Source organism: Heteronotia binoei, chromosome 4 (assembly GCF_032191835.1).
Source record: "Heteronotia binoei isolate CCM8104 ecotype False Entrance Well chromosome 4, APGP_CSIRO_Hbin_v1, whole genome shotgun sequence".
NCBI lineage: Eukaryota > Metazoa > Chordata > Lepidosauria > Squamata > Gekkonidae > Heteronotia > Heteronotia binoei.
The window spans coordinates 158846813-158868586 of NC_083226.1; the positions used below are offsets into that span (position 1 = coordinate 158846813).

The 21774-nt window shown below is 44.7% G+C and overlaps 1 protein-coding gene across 2 annotated transcripts in view; it reads left to right on the top strand.

The window, feature by feature from the left end:
* Nucleotides 1-21774, top strand: part of PDZD2 (PDZ domain containing 2) — a 352225-nt gene that overhangs the window by 176502 nt on the left and 153949 nt on the right. Inside the window, exon 1 of one of the 2 annotated variants that reach the window (XM_060236113.1) lies at nucleotides 21066-21132. The exons of the other annotated variant lie outside the window; for it this stretch is intronic. Coding sequence (XP_060092096.1) covers nucleotides 21083-21132 — 50 coding nt within the window. The 5' untranslated portion in view covers nucleotides 21066-21082. Of the gene's footprint in view, nucleotides 1-21065; nucleotides 21133-21774 lie in introns of those variants that run through there. 2 annotated transcript variants of the gene reach the window in all.

Here is a 21774-nt window from a genome sequence, read left to right on the forward strand (position 1 = left end):
GTTTTCACAAGGAAACTTAGGAGGGAGTGTTTTCTCGTGACCAGGGGTGGAAGTCTAGCAGGAGTTCCTTTGCATATTAGGCCACCCACCCCTGATGTAGCCAATCCTCTAAGAGCTTACAGTAGACCCTGGAATCAGAGCTCTGTAAGCTCTTAGAGGATTGGCTACATCAGGGGTTTATGGCCTAATATGCAAATGAGCTCCTGCTTGAATTCCACCCCTGCTGGTGACTCTCGGCAGTCCTTCTAGGTTATGGTTCTCTGGTTATGGAACCAACTTCCTACTAGACTAGAGCTTATGAGATCTGAGACCTTGCTGTATTCAAGACGAGCTTCAAGACTCATTTGCTTATCTAGGCCTGACATATATGTTGACTGATGGGTGATAAATCTGCCAATGGTGATCTATGATATGCCAATTGTTTTATGTAGTGCTTAAATTTTTATTAAATGTGTGCATTGTTCTTGTATTTTTGTTTCTTTAGAACTTTTCTGTGTTAAAAAGTGCTTAATACAGGTTCATATTAAAAAAAATATTATTCAGCCTTATTAATTTTGCATGTCTTTACAAATATGTTAGGGATTTCAATGCATGAGAAGGCTTAGAATTTTCCTTCCTGCATTTTCAAAGGTTTGCAGGAATGTATAGGAACTCCTGATTAGATTGAGTTTGTTGTGTAACTGGAGATTTTAAACAACAAGCACTCAAGGCAAAACATAAATTTGCACACACACCCCCCTCCTGCCATTGCTGTCAGTAGATGCTGTCAGTAGATAACATAGTGCAGTGCATGGAATATTGGCATAATATATAACATAGTTTACTGTGTAATATTTAATGATGATAATCAATTCACTAAATAGGGCTATAGGATTCCTATTTGATTCTGTAAGGTCAGAGATGAGAGGTATGGCTTGCTAATGTTAGGCAAAATGAGCCAGTGTCTCAGGTTGTGGAGTTCTGGGGCAATATAAACAGAGGCTAGATGGCCATCTGACAGCAAAGCAGATCCTGTGAATTTAGGGGGAGGTATTTGTGAGTTTCCTGCATTTTGCCCTAGAACTAGATGACCCTGGAGGTCCCTTCCAACTCTATGCCATCATTGTTTGTCTTTCAGAATTCCGTTGGTTATTGTCTTCAGCTGCAGACAAGGGCGCAAAGCGTTATTTCCTCACTCAGAAATGTCTGGTTTCATGTTTGAATGTTTTAAAGATGAACCAGTTCTATGTAACTCTAAAGCTTGCATCGTGAATATGGGTTGGTGATAATGAAGGTGGTATTTTGCTAACTCTGGATTTTGTTATAATGGACTCTCACAGTTCTCATATCATTGGAACCCATATCATTGGAACTCTCTGTCTGGGGCAGTGATGTTCTGTATTCGGGGTGCTTGGTGGGGGGAACACAGTGGGAAGACTTCTAGTGTCCTGGCCCCACTGGTGGACCCTCTGATGGCACTTTTTTTTTTTTTGTCCACTGTGCGACAGAGTGTTGGACTGGATGGGCCATTGGCCTGATCCAACACGGCTGTGCTTATGTTCTTAGTTTCCTGTTTTTATAGTACTAAGCAGTATTACAAAAATTGCAGGGGTAGGACTGTGGCTGAGTGGGAGAGCCTCTGCTTGGCCTGCCGAAGGGCCCACATTCAACCTCTGGCACCTCCAGTTAAAGGCAGTAGATGATGAGAATACCTGCTGCCTGAAACCCTGGAGAGCTGCTGCCAGTCTGAGTAGACAATACTATCCTTGAGGGACCAGTGGCCTGTATAAAGCAGCTTCCTGCGTATTTAGATTAAGGGTAGGATCATACTAGCTTTTCCTCTGGTGAAAGAGAGAGGAGGAACCTCTTGTGAGTGCCTAAAAAGTTACATTGGGCACTGTGGGACCATGAGGCCAAAAGCCAGGTGAGACATGGACTATATCGTGCGGGGGGGGGGGGGAAGTGGCCAGTGTTAAGTGGAAAAGTTGGTAGAGGCCGACGCAGTAGGTTTGTTTCAGAGGCTTAAGAAGGTCAGGGAGAAGAGCGTGCCAACAAGAATCAAGAGGAAAAACCTCCCAGGAAGGTTTTACTTAATGACACACATTTGGCTTGTGTTCGCTTCTCTTTTCAGTTGCTCCTAGCTTAAGGTTTTGTTCTGAGGAAGAAGCTGCACAAACACAGAGAGCGTCACTCAACACCTTGTAAACGTGAGTCAAGGCAGAGCTGATTGGCTTTTTCTCAGCACTTGAAGACGGGCCTCACCTAATTAACAAAGGGCCAAGGAGCTGTGGAGTTCTTTCCCGGAGGGCTTTGATATTCAGTATGTTTGCTTGAAGCGGGATGAACTGTGGCAGCTTTGGATCTGCCTTTGAGGTAGATGTGAGAAATCTTGCCCAACCATTTAGCTCAGTAGAAGTAGGACAGGCAGTCTTTTTTTGTGGTTTGTTATCTGACAGACTCTCTGTGGGTCCTTCAGGAAATACAGGTAGTTAGGCTTCGGTTCCTCCTGGCTGGCAAAAGGAACAGGCTGGTATCCTCCCAATAAATTGAGGCTTGCAGAAACGGGTCATGCTACTTTCCCTGAGCAAGCCACAGCCTGTTTGGTGGAGTAAAGCTGTTGGCAGGGTGGTTTTGTATTGTTGGGAGATAATTTTCTCTGGGTGTTGTACTAATACAACAAAATACTAACTGCCGTTCTTTGTTAGAATGTATGAATGTTTTATATTACCCCAGTTGAAGATTAAAAGCGTCGGGATTCCTGTCATACGACATGGCTTAAAACATGAGGATATTCTTCGAGTCAGTATTTTTGATATCCGCTGTTTAGTTCAGGCTTGGAAATAATCTCTTTCTATTATTATTTATTTTATTATTACATTTATTCTGCTTGTTCCTGGGGAGTAACCAGTCATCATGGCCTAGTGGGGGTTTCCCAAATTCTAGACCAGGGGTGGCCAAACTTGCTTAAAGTAAGAGCCACATAGAATAAATGTCAGATGTTTGAGAGCCGAAAGGAAGGAAGGAAATAGATGAGGAGGGAGGGAGAGGTGAAAAGAAAGCAACTTTACATGCATTCTCCAACCTGCCATCCGGTTTGGCTTGGAGAAATTATTTAAAGAGAGAAATGCCCTCTCCAAACTGGATAATGGGGTGGTGGGGGCTTTGAGAGCCACACAATATGTGTGAAAGAGCCACATGTGGCTCCCAAGGCACAGTTTGGCCACCCCTGTTCTAGACAAACAGTATACACACTGATTTTGTTATTTTAGGATACTCCACCATAAGCTGATTCTAGCAAACTGAGGAAGAACATTTTTGATGGTGTTCTTTTACACGAGAAATCTGGTCATCAGAAAAATGCAATAGAAAGTATTTCTAAAGCTACATCAGTTGCAATGTTCCCTCTAAGCAGAGTTAGTGTGAGCTAGCTCACAGTTTGTTAGCCTCAGGTTCACAATTTTTTTTCTTAGCTCAGGAAGGATGACCCGGTCCAGAGCAAACTAATTTATAGCCAAATCGCTTGCTCACAACTTTAATAGCAGTAGCTCACAAAGTAGAATTTTTGCTCACAAGACTCCACAGCTTAGGGGGAGTATTGATCAGGTGCAGGGTTTCTGCTTACCCATTGGTGGCAGGAGCTGTCACTCCTGCTCCTGTTTTCTGCTGTCATTCAGCTGGGTTGCAGGAAGAAAACGGGCAGCAAACTGGGGACGAGGGCACTGTTGGCATCCCCAACATGATGATGCCCCTTCCAGCACAGCCCAGAAATGATGTAATTGCATCACACATACCCTGGCATGATGATATTTATTTATTTATGAGATTTCTAAACCACCCTTCCTTGCACAGCGAGGCACAGAGCAGGATACAACAAATTAAACCATAGTCAAATTATTAAAAACAATGTTGTACAATAATAATATCACTTTTGGTTCATGTCGGAAGAGGAGTCCCCACCCTCCCCATTTCCTGCCAGTTTCTATGTTGTCCCCTGCCTTGCAGTCCTCATCAGGAGGCAGGGTAGAACAATAGCCCAGGGTGGGAATCCAATGGAGATTTTGTTTTTCTTGCAATGTGTCTTTAGTTTGTATTTTCCCAGCTGTCACCACAATTTGTACACAGGCCTTAATCTACATTAATATACTGCCTTCTCTAGATATGGGGAGGATGCTTTAATTCCTAAGCCAGTAAACTAGAGATAGGTGACCAAGCCGATCAAGGATGGGCTGGGCCTATATAAGGCTGCACTCACGCACACTAAATAATCCATAAGAACATAAGAGAAGCCATGTTGGATCAGGCCAATGGCTCATCCAGTTCAGCAAATGGCCCATCCAGTCCAAAACACACACACATACACACTGTGGCTAATAGCCACTGGTGGAGCTCTGCTCCATAATAAGAACATAAGAGATTGGTTCCAATCCACGTTCAGTGCACTTTCCAACTGGATTTTACTGTTTGAACTGGCAAAATCCAGTTATAAAGTGCATTGAAAGTAGATTGTTTAGGGTGTATGACTGCAGGCTTTGGATTTGGAAAGCTGGACCTCTGACCTGGATTCATTGACTAGTTTAAAGGGATCTCGTTTTACTCTGCTTGCTTCTTAAACCTCTTCTTTTGCCTCTTCTCAGCTATGCTTCTTGCCTTTAGATCCACTGCTTCTCTTCTGGCCTTTACCTTTGGACTTTCTTTGCTATAACTTCTCCTTCTTGCCCTTCTGATAGCCTGTGGGACATGAATTCCTTTTTGCTGATAACCTTGATGGGCGTCTCAGGCCTACCTAATTCCACTTTTCTGCCCAAAAGAAAACTGACCAGACTGGATTTCGCTTCAGCTGATATTGACGAAGTCCCACTTTTCAATAAGAAAAAGCTGTTTGGCATTGGTCACAAGAAGTGCATCCCATCTTGGGTTGCCAGCCTTCAGGTGGGGCCTGGAGATCTCTCGTTTTTACAACTGATCTCCAGCTGGCAGAGGTCAGCTCCCCTGGAGAAAATGGCTGCTTTGAAGGGTGGAGTCTATGGCATTGTCTCCCCTCCCCAAACCCCTCCCCCTCCCGACTCCACCCTCCAAGTCTCCAGGTATTTTCCAACACAGGCCTGGCAACCATAATCCCATCCCATCTCAGGTAATATAGGCTAGCATCTCAAAAGTCTGGCTTGTAAAGAGCCAGTTTTGTGTAGTGGTTAAGTGTGCGGACTCTTATCTGGGAGAACCGGGTTTGATTCCCCACTCCTCCACCTGCACCTGCTGGAATGGCCTTGGGTCAGCCATAGGTCTGGCAGAGGTTGTCCTTGAAAGGGCAGCTGCTGTCAGAGCTCTCTCCAGCCCCACCCACCTCACAGGGTGCCTGTTGTGGGGGAGGAAGGTAAAAGGAGATTGTGAGCTGCTCTGAGACTCTTCGGAGTGGAGGGCGGGATATAAATCCAATATCATCATCATCATCATCATCATCATCATCATCATCTTCTTCTTCTTCTTCTTCTTCTTCTTCTTCTTCTTCTTCTTCTTCTTCTTCTTCTTCTTCTTCTTCTTCTTCTTCTTCTTCTTCTTCTTCTTCTTCTTCTTCTTCTTCTTCTTCTTCTTCTTCTTCTTCTTCTTCTTCTTCTTCTTCTTCTTCTTCTTCTTCTTCTTCTTCTTCTTCTTCTTCTTCTTCTTCTTCTTCTTCTTCCCTTCCTCTCCAGTCAATTGTGTTTTTCACTCATTTACTTGGCCGCCCACCCTTTACTTGGAGGGGCCAGATGCCGCCGAAGAAAGGTTAGAAAGGGAAGACAAATATAGAGAGGTTCAGAAAGAGGGAGAAGAACACATGTTTTAACGAAATGCTATTGTCTGCCTGGTTTCCTAGGCCAAGTCTAAGTGGCCATGAGAGACTATTTGTGGTTCCGTTGGAAGTTGTAATGTGAATACCTAGTTATTAGGACTCACATTTTGCTAAGCTCTTTGAGACTGCCTGCAGGCAAACAAGCTGGCTAATGTGAGCCGAATTTTAAATATGTGAAGCTTCCATTCATGAGAATTACAAAGGCAATTAGTGCAGATCTGGGAAAGCATCATTATTTCCCATGCATTTGCAACAAAAATGGGAGAGGGGAGGAGGATGAGTGGATTCAGCGAAGAGTCTTTGGGTTATTTCAAATACTGCATAGCAGTAATAAACCTGGCTTTGCCATCAAATAGAAAAACTACACATGGCATTGGAGCAGTCGCATCTCCCAACTTGTCTTCTGGTCATAAAAAGCAGTCACTATGGTTTAAGACCACTTTTAGGCCACAGGGGGGGGGGGAAATAGGCACTGTGTAGGCTTGTCTTTTCCACCCTGTTATGTCTGAAAGCAGCTTAGGGGTGCTTTTTGATTTGGGGTAATAGCACACTGGGTAAGCAGTAGAATAAAGTCCAGTGGCAGCTTTAAGACCAACGAAGTTTTAAGAAAAACATGTTTGAATGAAACACTACTGTCTGCCTGGTTTCCTAGACCAAATATAAGTGGCCATGATAAACTATTTGTGGAGACCCAGTTTGGTATAGTGCTTAAGTGTGTGGACTCTTATCTGAGAGAACTGGGTTTGATTCCCCACTCCTCCACGTGCACCTGCTGATGTAACCTTGAGTCAGTCACAAGTTCTCACAGTGCTGATCCTCTCAAGAGCAGTTTTTGTCAGAGCTCTCTCAGCCTCACCTATCTCACAGGCAATACTCCCTCTAAGCTGTGGGGTGTTGTGAGCAAAAATTCTACTTTGTGAGCTACTGGCATTAAAGTTGTGAGCTACTGCATAAATCAGTTTGCTCTGGGGCCATTTTTCCTGAGCTAAGACAAAAATGTGTGAGCTGGAGGCTAAAAAACTGTGAGCTAGCTCACACTAACTCAGTTTAGAGGAATACTGCTAACAGAGTGTCTATTGTTGGGAAGGAAAGGGAAGGCTATTGTAAACCACTCTGAGACTCCTTTGGGTAGTAAAGAGCAGGGTATACATCCAATTTCTTCTCTCCTTCTTTATGAGTATGCAGCCATTTCCTCAGCCCTAAGGCCCTGATCCTAAAAACTCATTTAACTTTCTAGAGCATTTGTATCCTGTCCTTCTTCCAAGGCATAAAAGTTTCTCCCTGTGAGGTAGGCTTGAATGAGAAAGTATATCTGGTCCAAGGTTGCCAGCAGGCTTTGCATCAGAATAGGGATTTGAACTCACGTCTCTCGAATCCTTGTGTGACATACTAACTACTACACCACCATGGCAGTCCAGGCATAGAACTCCAATATGCCTTGTAGATTGATCCTAAGTTTATAGGTGGCCTCTTAGTCCAATCCCGGCTTTCCAAGTATACCTGTAAGACATGCATCGTCAAACCTTTGCCATATTTATATTTGATACTGTAGTGCGATTGAAGACGCCTCACCATACGAGGGCACAGTTGAGTGAATGAGGAACTCTACCAAAGCTACCTCGATTTCCTTGCCTTTTGTACATGACAGATCTGTATTTTTTAGAATTGTATTTGCATGCAACTTGGAGACTTATATCCAAGAAATACAGGTGAGGCCACCTGTTCAGTGGGTTGCTTTTCCGCATATTAACACAGAACAGTAAAGTGCCATCAGCTGCATTTCATGGATGTGTGTTCTCACACAGCCCACTGAGAGACCTTGTTTCACCCCCAGAGAGAGAGAGAGAGAGCCACATGTGGCGGAGTGGGCAGCGGCAGGCCCAGCTTCTCTGGGGAGGGGGCGCTCGTGGGCGGCTCTGTGCCTCTTGCTCTCCTCACAAGCCTGTTGGATGATGGAGTCAGCAGAGAGGATAGAGCGTGCAGTCTGGAAGTGCGTGGCTGCCTAATGCCTTCCCTTTGCCGGAAACCTTTCTTTGAGTCTGAGCCCTGGCCAAGCCAGCCGGAACTGGGTTCCTGTGCATTCCTGCTCAAAAAAAGCCCTGGCCATGCCACAGTAAATGTGTTCGTTTTTAAGGTGCCGCAAGGCTCTCTGTTATCCAGTGAGATCGTTTTTCCACAATCCTGGCTTCATTATATTAATATGGCCCTTATTGTTGTTAAGTTTGCAATTTCTAGACAATTAATTAGTCAGATTAATCTATTAAAATGTCTAATTTGTTAAAAATCCTTCTGCTTAAGCTGGCAATATTTAAAACAAGTATTTTAAGCCCCAGGACTTGTAGAACATTTCTCATACATGAGATGGAGTGTCCCACAAGAGGGGATGTCTTCTGAGACAGTACATGCTGCAAAAAGAGTGTTCAGTTTGGGACGGGACGGAGGAGGGGGGAATGCTTTTTCTTCAGGACAGGGTTTTTAAAATTGATGTGTAAATTCATGCAGATCTAAGTGATGCATTTTAATTAATTTGTTTAATTAGCTAAAGCTCTTCATCTGGGCTGAGAGTCCTCCCTGCTGTGTGATCATTGTTTTATCCTCAGCCATTGCTCCTGTCCAATTGGTTTCAGTCAGTCATCACAGCTAATAGCTGTTGATAGGCCTGTCCTTCATGAATTCCCTTGATCCTTCCTTAAAGCTATATAAGTTAGTCCCCACCATCACATCTTGTGACAGAGAATTCCAGGGCTTTTTTTGTAGAAGGGGGGGGGGGATGGAAATCTCCACCTATTTATTGGGGAGGGGCAAGGCCCGGCACTAGGGGTTCCCGCACCCCCACTCCAAGTGCTTTATTCGTGTGCCGAGCTCACTGTCATGCCCCCTGACTTCGCCAAGGCCTTCTGAGCCTCATAAGGCCTCGGTGAAGTCCAGATGGCAGCAGGTACGCTCTGAGCATGCTCGCTGCCATGCCTCCCAACTTCATCGAGGCCTCCCGATCCTCAGAAGGTCTTGGCGAAGTCCAGATGGCAGTGGATGCGCTCAGAGCCAAGCTCTGAGCATGCTTGCTGCCATGCCCCCCAACTTCGCTGAGGCTTCCTGAGCCTCGGAAAGCCTTGGTGAAGTCAGGAAGCCTCTGTGAAGTCAGGGGGCCCAGGGCGTGAGGAGAGGGGGCATCTCGTGGTGCCCCTAGGCCAGGTGGCACCCCAGATGGCCGCCTACTTGGCTTACTTCCACGTGCCATGTGGCTGGGAGGGGCTGTTGCTTAGAGACGGAGCATCTTCTTGGCATGCAGAAGATCAGGGGTTCAGTCTCTGGCATCTCCAGTTGAAAGGACAGGCATAAGGTGATGGGTTTCCACCTGAGGCTCTGGAGAACATCTGCTAGTCTGAGTACTGTCCTTGAAGGAACAGTGGTCTGATTCAGTATAAGGTGGATTTATGTGTTATTCTCTTCTTCCATTTCAAATGGGAAAACTAATTTTTTAAATCCCTCACCCACAGGATCGTATACCGGTCCTTGCTCACTGTGCCTAAAATGATTACTTTCTCCATTTTTCAAAAATTCCGTTGTCTATTTCCCTTTGTTGATCTCATAAGGCATCTGTGAACTTTGGGCTGAGTAACATAAAAGGCACACAGGCGCTAATAACTAGTTCTTTAGGTGGTTCTGGCTTATGCAAAAAAAGGTCTTCTGCCACAGCAACACATGTAAAGTTGACAGGGGCTGTTTTTCTTCCCTGTCCAATTAATGCACTTAATTAAATTTTTCTTTTTATTTCTGGTCTGGTTTTTTTCATGTTTGAGGTGCAGTTGGCCTGTTTCAGGAAGTTCTTTACATTCCCCTCACCCACCCAACACAGCAGATGTTTAGTATACGTGGCATTAAAGTCCTATCCCGTATCAACTGTCTGTAACCATTAGTCCTTTCAAGAACTGATACCTTTTGTGCCAGAGCATTTCATCTGCTGATGAAGCTTTATTCAAATGCCATATACACTGTGATAATTCTTCCTCTTTCTCTCTCTCCAGGCATTGATGTACTGAATGCTATATTACCTTGTTTGCTCCAGTGAGATCTTTCTAAGTAAAAATATCACTTTCACATTTGTCTGATGGCCCTTAGAGCCCAGTTACCATACTAGAATATTTCTCTGAAAATCATTTAAAATATTACTGTTATGCGAGGGCAGGGCTTTTTTTTGTAACAGAAACTCCTTTACATATTAGGCTACACCCCCCTGATGTAGCCAATCCTCCAAGAGTTTTCAGTAGGCTCTGTAGGAAGAGGCCTGTAAGCTCTTGGAGGATTGGTTGCATCAGGGGGATGTAGCCTAATATGCAAAGGGAGTTCCTGCTACAAAAAACTCCCCTCATGTGTGGCGGTAAAGTCAGGGCTTTTTTTTGTAACAGGAACTACTTTGCATGTTAGGCTACACCCATGTGATGTAGCCAGTCCTCCTGGAGCTTACAGTAGGCCCTGTAAGAAGAGCCCAGTAAGCTCTTAGAGGATTGGCTACATCAGGGGTGTGTGGCCTAATATGCAAAGGAGTTCCTGCTACAAAAAAAAAGCCCTGGGTAAAGTGCTGACAAGTTGCAACCAATTTCTGACCACCCTGTAGGGTTTTCAAGGCAAGAGGCTGGTGTTTTGTCATTGCCTTCCTATGCATTGCAGCCCTAGAATTCCTTGGTTGTCTCCCACAAGTACTAACCAGGGCTGACCCTGCTAAGTTTCCAAGATCTGATAAGATTGGACTAGTGAGAGCCATCCAAATCAGGGCAAACATCACATTAATATGGATTCCCAGAAGCACATACATGGGTGTTCTGAATACTGATGGCCAAGCTCTGCCCAGACTCACCTTGTAACTAATTTAATTATATGAAGCTTTCTCAGAGGATTCTTGGAGGAAATTTTCAGGTTCTTTCCCCAAGACTTAAGAATAATAAAGGGTGAATTGGAAACCTGCTCCCAACCTCTTCCTAGGAAGACTGTGGTGAAACATGTCCAGACCCATTCCACATAATACTATATTAAAATGGAAACTTAAGCTTTACTAATAGCAAGAAGAGTTGGATAAGAAGCCAACTCATCTCTCAAAGCTGCAGGATTTGCATGTGTGATTTTAAAAATTAAAATTTCAGGAGGCTGTGTTCTGCACCAGCTGTCTCTGCTTGTGTGGCATCCCCTCTGTACCCATGCATGCTCTATGTACCACCCTGCTATGGCACGGATGCATTTTTCATGCTACAGTTCCACTCTTCATCTGGCTTGTCTCAGCAGTTCCTTGCTATTTGGCAAAGCCCGTCTGTTTGTTCCTGAGGTCACTATGGGTTCAGCGACCTCACAAGCTGGTTGAAGTGAACGGAAATCTCACACAGTTCATTGTTAGGAGAGGCTGTGGGAAATTAAGTGAAACTGGAAAGTGAGAAGTTATGCAGCTCTCAAAATCCATAGATGCTTGAGAGCTATAGCAGGCTGAGAAGCTGGTGGGTGAAGGAGCAGGAAACACGATCCTCTAAACGGCATTCTAGATTAAGGCTTCTTATTGCGGTCTGTGGGTCTGCTGTTGCCATGATGACTGTCATAAGCCACCACAAAGGTTTACATACTCAGAAGACTCCCCAAAGGTGCAGAAAAATATGATATTAAATTATCAAAAAGGTCCCACCCTCCAAACTGACCTGATTAGGACTGAGCATGCTCAAGGAGGCAGGGAATATCGAGCCAGTTAGAGGGGGTAGGGGAGACGACGACATGCAAAATTAGCTTGCTGAAACCCCAGGGAGCTTACAGAATCCTGTAAGGCAAGATTTGGGCACGTGGGGTATAGAACTACAAATCACTTATCATAGAATCATAGAGTTGGAAAGGAGCTCCAGGGTCATCTAGATCAACCCCCTACACAATGCAGGAAACTCACAAATTCCTCCCCCCAGATTCACAGGATCTTCATTGCTGTCAGATGGCCATCTTGCCTCTGTTTAAAAACCTCCAAGGAAGGAGAGCCCACCACGTCCTGAGGAAGCCTGTTCCACTGAGGAACTGCTCTTAACGGTCAGGAAGTTCTTCCTAATGTTGAGCTGGAAACTCTTTTGATTTAATTTCAACCCATTGGTTTTGGTCCCACCTTCCGGGGCCACAGAAAACAATTCCACACCATCCTCTATATGGCACTTCATGGGCCCCTCTCACCATAATCATAGAATCATAGAGTTGGAAGGGACCTCTAGGGTCATCTAGTCCAACCCCCTGTACAATGCAGGAAACTCACAAATACCTCCTCCTATATTCACAGGATCTTCATTGCTGTCAGATGGCCATCTTGCCTCTGTTTAAAAACCTCCAAGGAAGGTGAGCCCACCACCTCCCGAGGAAGCCTGTTCCACTGAGGAACTGCTGTAACGGTCAGGAAGTTCTTCCTAATGTTGAGCCGGAAACTCTTTTGATTTAATTTCAACCCATCGGTTCTGGTCCTACCTTCTGGGGCCACAGAAAACAATTCCACACCATCCTCTATATGGGACTTAATGGGCCCCTCCCACCATAATATTAATCAATATTAAAATTATTTTTGATCTAACTTTCAATACATCAGCATTTTTTTTTGTTTAAAGCAATGTTTAATAGAGTTTTGTGGGTCACAAACATTTCAGTTTTTTCTGATGTAAGGGGAGGGAAAGCATTTTCTTCAACCCTAAAATTTCATTCCCCCCCTCCCTTCTGCTTTTAAAAGAAACTGAAACATTTTCTTGGATCCCTAAAAGTACATAGTCCCTAGGCAGTGTGCCTAATGAATACGTTGGCCCTGACATCTCTCTTCTTCCTACTGACTATTCATCAATTCCCAGCTAGTTTGCTCCAAGATCAAAGATGATGGTCGTATACCTGTCACAAAGGCAGCCAAAGCAGCTCACCTGCAGACATGATTAAGGCTTTTTTTTTGTATACTTGAGGAATTGCCCAGGTGTACAGAAAAAAATTAGTTCAATTTTTTTAAAAAAGATAACCAGCAACAATTCATTCATTGCTCTTAACAACCATAAAAATGCCAGGCAACATTTTAAAGAAAATTAGGGACGGTGAAATTGACTTACCCTTAATGCCTGGCTTGGGAGATTCTGGCAGGGGGGAGGTGTGTGGGCTTCATTCTCTGGGAATTACCTGTGGGCTCCCAAGTTGCTATTTGTATAGAAACATCCTGTTTTCTGCTGGGTTAGCAAAAGAAGGTCGCTTGGGAGTCTTTAAATATTTTCAACTCCTCTAAAGCAAATCTCTCTATGGTGGCTTTATCAAGTTTTAACCTGGGCTTTTTTTCTGGGGAATGTGGCAGAATGGAATTCTGGAACCTCTTTATGGAAACAAAATTCTCAAAAAATATGTCCATGGGGGAACACTCATTTGTTTCTCCTTCATTTCCCTCTTGAGAGTTCCAGCATCTCTTTTTCAAGAAAAAGAAGCCCTGGTTTTAACCATAGTGTTGTCAAAGGCCTGCTCGCCGTTTCAGTAGGTAAAGTACAAAGGAAATCCGGTTTTCACATTGTGAGGACTTAAATAGGTCTGCCTATTTCTGTTGGTCATGACAGTTAAACGGAACTTCCATGTTCAGACCCAGTATTAAGGTGAACAGCACATGGCAGAGATGAACAGAAGCCTGGAGATCTCCCAGTATTTAATGTTATCTCCAGACTACAGAGATCAGTTCTCTTTGAGAAAATGACTGCTTTGGAGGATGAACTCTATGCCATTGAACTTTACTGAGATCCCTCTGCTCTATAAGCCCCAACTCCAAGGATCCACCCCTAAAATCTCCAGGTATTTTCCAACCCAGAGCTGGCAACCCTAACAGTGTCCATGTGGGCAGAGAGGCTTTTTTTGTGTGTGTGTCCTGCCTGTAAGCTTTCCAGAGGTCACACTTACAAAGAGAGTGCTAGATTAGTTGGATCTTTCCATTATGATCCTGTAAAGTGGTTCTTCTGTAAAATACAGTTCTGACAAGGATTGTTCATAGCTAGATGGCTATGTGTCCATTTGACCTTCATGTCGGAAACCAGAGGCTAAACAAAAATGATAGCAATATCTTGTTTACAGTACAAACTAGTTTACTGTCAGGAAGGGTGGTTTCCCCTTACGTCAAGGAAAGACACATTCTAGAAAACGTAGACATATTCATAAAGAGACTATAGGGAACAGGAAATGGGGGGTCATGGGTGGGTTGGGTAAGATACTAATGCAGCGAGTGCAGGTCTGATTAATCCATGTGTGCTTGAGCCACATGCCTCCTGCTTAGCATCATGGATTGGTAGGTGTTTGCCAGTCCCCCTGGTTTTGTGACAACCCAAACACATGTCTGGTTTTCCCCCCTTCCCAGGCAACCTAGCTCAGATTGCATCTTGGAATGATCATCCCATGCAGGTCAATGTGTATATTGCACATCAGTTTGAGAAATCGTTGATCCTGCATTGGGAAGTGCTCTCTGGGCTGTGTGACATGAGCATCTTCAGTTGGTCTCCTCCTGGCAGGGGCTGTGCTCAGGGCAAGTATGCTCTGTATTCTTGATGCTGGGGGGGGGGGGCGGGCAACAGTGGGAGTGCTTTAGTGTCCTGGCCCCACTGATGGGCCTCCTGATAGCACCTGTTTTTTTTGGCCACTGTGTGACACAGAGTGTTGCACTGGAGGGGCCATTTGGCCTGATCCAGCATGGCATCTCTTTTGTTCAGAGAATGCTTCAGGGCTTTAGAGGCAGCTGAAGCAAATGAGTCATAAAGACATCCTCTAGAAGCCAGCAGCTTAGGCTATCTGAGATGCAATTTGGGGTTCAAAATGGAAACTGAGAGACATGGGGCAGTAGGCCCAGGGCTTTTTTTTTGTAGCAGGAGCTCCTTTGCATATTAGACCACACACCCCTGATGTAGCCAGTCCTCGAGAGCTTACAGGGCTCTTAGTACAGGGCCTACTGTAAGCTCCAGGAGAATTGACTACATCAGGGGTGTGTGGCCTAATATGCAAAGGAGCTCCTGCTACAAAAAAAGCCCTGAGTATGCCTAATTGTTCACAGATTGGCAGGTTCTTCCCTCCCCAGGCCAGCACTTAACAGAATGCAGAAGAGGGGGCCATCAGACCATCCGTACGGAATCAGAATGAATCAAAACTCAAATGTAGACTCCAACCTAGTGTTAAAAATCAAAGCCGGAAACTAGCAGTGCAATCCTTAACACATTTAACACCCTTCAAAACCTGTTGACTTCAGTGTACTTGAAAGGGGTATAACTCTGTTTCAGATTGTTCTCTGAATGTCTGAGAAATGGGAAACTGTCATGGGTACTGTATTATGCTTAACATCTGCTTTAATACATATATAAAAATTATGTGTTGAAACCTTGTGCTCCCAAAAGACATTTACATGATTGCAGAGTGTTGTGAAACCCCTGATGAAATTGCTCACCATAGCCCTGAATTGCTTTAGCCAGAAATGATTGTGATTAGTGTTTCAGGATGGTTAGTATTTGGGGAAAGGGTTCTCTCTCTCTCTCTCTTTTGATGTGATGGGAAAAGTCAATGAAAAACATATTCTGTTTTTTGGGGGGGAATTGAGAAAAGGATTGGGTACTCTCAAGCAGCTTAACAAAAATGTGCCGAAGTTCACTCTGATTCAAGGCTTTGGATGCTGTGTGTCTCTTTAAGGTCGTTTTCTTCTGATGCTTGCAATCGCCCACCTGTGCTGCGTAGTTAGGCCTCTTCAAAGAATACGTTTCCAGGTCTGCCTGTCCTCGCCTTTGTCCTTACTAGTGCTTTGGGCACCAGTGGTTTGCATGAGATAACAGGGATCTAGGACAGGTGGTACCACTGGGACTGGCAGGTCAAGGTGGGTCAACTGTAAATATGTAAGAAGGAAAACTGCGGTGCAATCCTAAGTAGATGCACACCCTTTTAAACCCATTGACTGACCCTTTAGAAGAGGGGTCATCAGCCTTTTCTCTAGTGAAAGGTACTTCTGAGAAATGAAAAAACCCTGCGGTAGTTCTTCCCTCACCATGTTGCCAAGTTTTGTTCTGACCTAGAAGCAGAATGCAAACTAGAACAAAGTTAGAGCCCGATGGCACCTTTAAGACCAACACCTTTGTTCTCTTGCTTCAGACCAACATAGCTACCCACCTGGATCTATCGTCATAGAATGTGAACTAGAAAGGGGACCAGAAATGACGCTATCAGCTAAGCAGCACAGAGAAAAATCTGATCAAATAAAAACACCCAGGCCGCTAGGTCTTCTCAGGGTCTGCAGAAGTTACTTTGCTAAAGGTAAAGGTAGTCCCCTGTGCAAGCACCAGTCGTTTTCGACTCTGGGGTGACGTCGCATCACGACGTTTGCACGGCAGACTTTTTCCGGGTTGGTTTGCCATTGCCTTCCCCAGTCAACTACGCTTCCGCCCCTGCAAGCTGGGTGCTCATTTTACCGACCTCGGAAGGATGGAAGGCTGAGTCAACCTTGAGCCTGCGGGACCGCCTTTCTCCGTATATTCCCCAGAGAGCACTGCGTTCAGGGACGAAAAATCTACTGTCCATCCCAGGACCAAAAGAAGCCAGGTTGCGTATGACACGAACCAGGGCTTTCTCGGTGGCAGCGCCAGAACTCTGGAATGCTCTCCCGGAGGCCATAAGGGCCCTGCAGGATCTGGACACTGGACATCATATAGAACACCGAGTACTGGTGGTCACCACCGAATTTTTAGAACCGCCTATATTGTACTGTACTGTATTAACACAGCATCATGAAATGGTTTTTAAATAATTTAAATATGTAATTATGTTTTATATGTTTTATTGGTTTTAATGGGAGTAATGTAATGTTGTGAGCCGCCCTGAGTCCGCTTGCGGAGAGGGCGGGATATAAACTTAATGTAATAAATAAATAAATACCTGAACCCATCTTCCGCTGGGATCGAACTCATGTTGTGAGCAGAGCTTAGGACTGCAGTACTGCAGCTTTACCACTCTGCGCCATGGCATGTTGAGCTAAAAGTTTTGGGTCATTCTTTCAACGCCATTAGGTGATTGCATCTTTTTTTTCTCTATAAGATGGGACCACTGGGCAAGATCAATTCCATTTTATCTGTCTCTTGACAGTGCTAGAGCAAAATTTGAGTCCAGTACCATATTAAAGACCAACAACATTTTCTAGGGTGAAAGCTTTCATCAGTCAAAGCCCACTTTGTCAGAGACAGTTTTGTGTCTGACTCAACGAACTTCAACTCACAAAAGCTAGCACGCTGGAAAATTTTGTTGGTCTTTAATATGCTACTGGACTTGAATTTTGTTTTGCTGCTACAGATTAACACTGCTACCTGTCTGAAACTATATTCATAGTGCTAGGCACTGCAAGGAAAGGATAGGGAGTTAAACCTCCACTCGATTTTGCTGATCAAAACTGTCACCCCTGCTTTGTTGCTCACATTTTAAAGGAAAAAGGAGATTTCAAACGGGCATATTTTTCTCCTTTAAAATGCTGATAACAGAGTGGGGAATCCCTCCTCATTTATGGTGGTGAAACCCTCCTCATTTAGTCTGAGGCTGATAGGCCCCTCAAGAAAATAACTTCAGAAGCTGCCTGGAGAAGTTTGCCCTCCATGATAGGTTATGTCCCACAATTTGGACACTCAGAGTGGTAAGCTCTGCTCACGACCTGAGTTTGATCCCGGTGGAAGCTGGGTTCAAGTAGCCAGCTCAAGGCTGACTCAGCCTCCTATCCTTCCAAGGTCAATAAAATTGAGTATCCAGCTTGCTGGGGGTAAAGTATAGATGACCGGGGAAGGCAATGGCGAACCACCTTGTAAAAGTTTGCCAAGAAAATGTTGTGATGTGATGTCACCCCATGGGTCAGTAATGATTCGGTGCTTGGCTTTATCTACACCACAGCTTTGAAAAATCCAAAATAGAGACTGTGTAAAGGCCTTTTACTAACAAGACTTGCAGAGTAATTTGTACCCTACTCTTCTCTTGGGGTAGAACAGAAGGCTTTTCTACATCTCAACCAAAGCTGAGAAAGTTGTCATTACTGCATAAGCTGAGTAACTAAAAGTACTGCACTGTAATTGATTGTAGACGGGTAGCTGTGTTAACAAGAGCCCCGTGGTGCCGAGTGGTAAAGCTACAATACTGCAGTCGAAGCCCTATGCTCACAACCTGAGTTCGATCCTAGCAGAAGCTGGTTTAAATAGCTGGCTCCAGGTTGACTCAGCCTTCCATCCTTCCGAGGTCGGTAAAATGAGTACCCAGCTTGCTGGGGGGAAAGTGTAGATGACGGGGGAAGGCAATGGCAAACCACACCGTAAAAAGTCTGCCATGAAAATGTTGTGAAAGCAACGTCATCCCAGAGTTGGAAACGACTGGTGCTTGCACATGGGACTACCTTTACCTTTTAGTTGTGTAAACACCCTGACTTGGATGGCCCAGGCTAGTACAATCTCATGAGATCTCAGAAGCTAAGGAGAGATAGGACTTCCTGGGTTGCTGTGCAAAGTCAGGCAATGGCGAAACCACCTCTGAATGTCTCCTACCTAGAAAACGCTACAGGGTTGCATAAGTTGGTTGCACCTTGACAGTACTTTTCAACTGCCACAAACTGTATTACAATGCAATCCGTGCACCTTTGACTTCAGAGGTCTTAGAAGGGTATAGTTCCAAGAGCTCTGAAGCCAGTGGGCTTTGAAGTCAAAGCTGTAAGGATTGCACTGTAATGCAGTATAGTTAAGTTCAGGATTGCATAACCAGCCTGTTTCAGCCATAACAACAAGGAATCTTGGGCCACCAGAAGTGCTCCTGCCACAGTAATTTTGCTAGTTTTGAAGGTGCCACAAGATTATAGCCAATGTCACTTTCCCTTCATTCTCCTTTTCTTTTATAAGTGCATTCTTACTGAGCTCATGACTGTTACAGGAACAAAGCCATGAATGAGAATGAAGTCATTGTGTTTGTTGTTGGCATATATGAGTGTTTTTGTGTTGTGGCAACTGCTGCTGCCTCTTAACTATTTATTCACGGTTCTTGCTGTCTGTGCAACTTCCATTATCAGAGCGAACCAAATCTGTGAGCATCTCCTCCATCCCGAAGGTTGGTGTAAACGAGTGCAAGCAAAGCAGAAACTTCACTAATTTGATTAGAGGGCTTACATGGATAGCATCTAAAAATATTTCCTGTTTACATGCAGTAGCATTATTTGATGAGAGATGGAAGATGGTTATCTGCTGAATGTTCGCTTAATCGGGTGCCTTCTAATCAGTGACGAATGTGAATTTCGTGTTTTGCTGGCTTTGGGGTTTTGCCAGCGCTCCCTAACTGTTTCTCTACATGTTTGACATCGCTTTCTGTTACGGTTCTGTTCTGATTTTCCGTAAGACGGCTGCATCAAGGCAGAACTTCAAGCACAGCCTGCCTGACCCATGTGCAAAGTACAGTTAATTTTCTGTTTTCAGTGACAGCCCTGCTACAAATACAACATTTAAAGCAGGCTCATGTGTGGGGGAAATTGGAGAAGTTCGCTGCAGAAATGAGCGTAAGAATAAACTGTCACTGTGAAAAGCTAGATTTAAATAAACAACATGCTCAGTACTGTGACTTTGTTATTCTCTCTCAGCAGTCTCTTCTATAAGTGCAAGGAGACCTAAACATGATGTTTATTCAGATGTTGTTGTTGAGATGGTGTTCACTTGTCACGCTTCCTCTTCCTGATCGTTTCTTTTGGGTTTTCTAGTCATGCCCAAATTGTTTGTAAGAAAAATCACGCACCACTTTCAAGGTTTGAAGCTGATGTCTCCAAGGCTGCTGTCACTGCTAGGCAAACCCAGTCCGCTTCCCAGGATGGTGTGTTGAGATGGAAAGCTGCCTTTTGCTGCTGTGAAGGAACTATCCTAAAGTTTTCTTGGGTCACATGGTCAGAATGCTCAAAAACTGCAGGGGCGGGGGTGGACCTGGAGGGAAAATGGCCGAGGGAATGCCCCGCCCCAAGTTTTATTCCACTAAAGGAAGGAGGGGAGAAAGCGCCAACCCCACCACAACCAGACCATTCCGTGCCTCACATCCTTGCCTAGCAGAAGACTTAGGCTGCTGGCTTGCAATGGTGATCTGCCATCTGAACCACACAGACAAGGGCATCCCTTCCCTTGGAGTCATGGTGGCCCCAGCAGTGTGTTGTCCTCAGGCTGTCAGCCCTCTGCACTTTTTCCAAGTGGCCTTAATGGTTAATCTGTCCTGAAAGGGGTAAGATAGGAGGGCATAGGTTTGAACCAGAAGCTAGGACCATTTAGACATCAATATATTGCCAAATTCCAGTTCCCATAACTTTGTTCTCACTGAAGTGGTGGGCAGTGTTGAAACTACCACTGCACGTTGTGGCTCACATGATGAATGGTTTCCATGCAAAAGGCAGATCCCTGTGCCTAGAAAGCTAGCATGTATCCAAAAAGGCTGTGCTACCATGCTAGTTTTCTGTACGTGGGCAATATTTTGCCTGGAGGAACCAGACAACCACAGGAGCTTCTATCTCAGGGGTGACCAAACTGTAGCTCAGGAGCCACATGTGGCTCTTTCATACATATTGTGTGGTTCTCAAAGCCTCCACCGTCCCGTCAGCCAACTTGGAGAAGGCATTTGTCTTTAAATCACTTCTCCGAGCCAAGTCAGCCAGCGGCTTGGAGAATGCAAAGTTAAAGTTGCTTTCTTTCCACCTCTCCCTCCTCATCTTCCTTCCTTCCTTCCTTCCTTCCTTCCTTCCTTCCTTCCTTCCTTCCTTCCTTCCTTCCTTCCTTCCTTCCTTCCTTCCTTCCTTCCTTCCTTCCTTCCTTCCTTCCTTCCTTCCCGTCTTGTGGCTCTCCAACATCTGATGTGTATGTATTCTATGTGGCTCTTGGCCGCAAGCTTGGCCACCCCTGTTCTATCTGAAGCAGCAAAGCTCTGACCCTGGTTTACCACCTCACTGGGAATCAGCCACAAATAAAGTCTCTGTTTAGACTCGGTGGTCTTTACAGGTGTTTATTTTCTCTCCCCTTCCTAATTCTTCCCAACATGGTTTGCATTTTCCTCAGGACGTCTTCTGTGCTCATGCCAACGCTAGTTGGAAACAAATGCCTCGCTTTGTAGCTGAGCCAGAGCAACAGATAACTTTTCTGTGCACGCTGTGTAGCTGGAAGCCGTCTTAAAAGAAAAAAAAAATTGCTCCAACTGGATTGGGTGGGGCGTACTTGTGCTGTGGGAGGTGAAGTAGAAAAGGGAGGAGGCACAGCAGGAGAAATGAGATCCGAGGCACACTTGAAACATGGATCATCAACTGGAAATACAGGGTAGGAGTCTTGTGTGCTTTACGTGGTTCTTCGCAGTATGTTAACCCTATAAAATGGCAGGTGGAATTGGGAGAATCGGTATAGAGAAAGTTATTCTTTTGCTTTTAACCCAGCTGCTTGTCAGGTGATAGAAACCGAGAGGACAGCCAGCAGGTAAGGAGGAGGAGGGGTGGGTAATGCTTGAGGGTCTGTACTCATTGTGAATGCATATTTTTTTTGCAGGTTTACAGAATACAGCTTGGTAAACCTGACTATTTCCCCTACTTGCACTTTTGAATGGAAGTTTAATTCATGCAGCGTTTGAAATTGTGTTCCGTGCACTAAACAGAGATTTCACTCTCCCTCCCTCAAGTTAGTTTTGTTAGCTGGTTGACTCATCAGCTCTGGAATGGTTGTGGAAAGGGGGCTGGAAATTGCCTCTTCTCTTTGTGTTGCTTCTCAAAACTTTAATCCTCACGCTCAGTCACATTTGCAAATAACATATGGTAATTATTTCTGGTTTGGTTGCACTGAAAGCAGTAATTTTGGTGAGCGTAAGGAGTACTTTAAAACTGGAAATGCAAAGGAAACACAGGCAGGATAGGCAATAGCTATATTTGATGCTCTGTGGACAAATTGCACCTGGCTACTGTGTTATGCTAG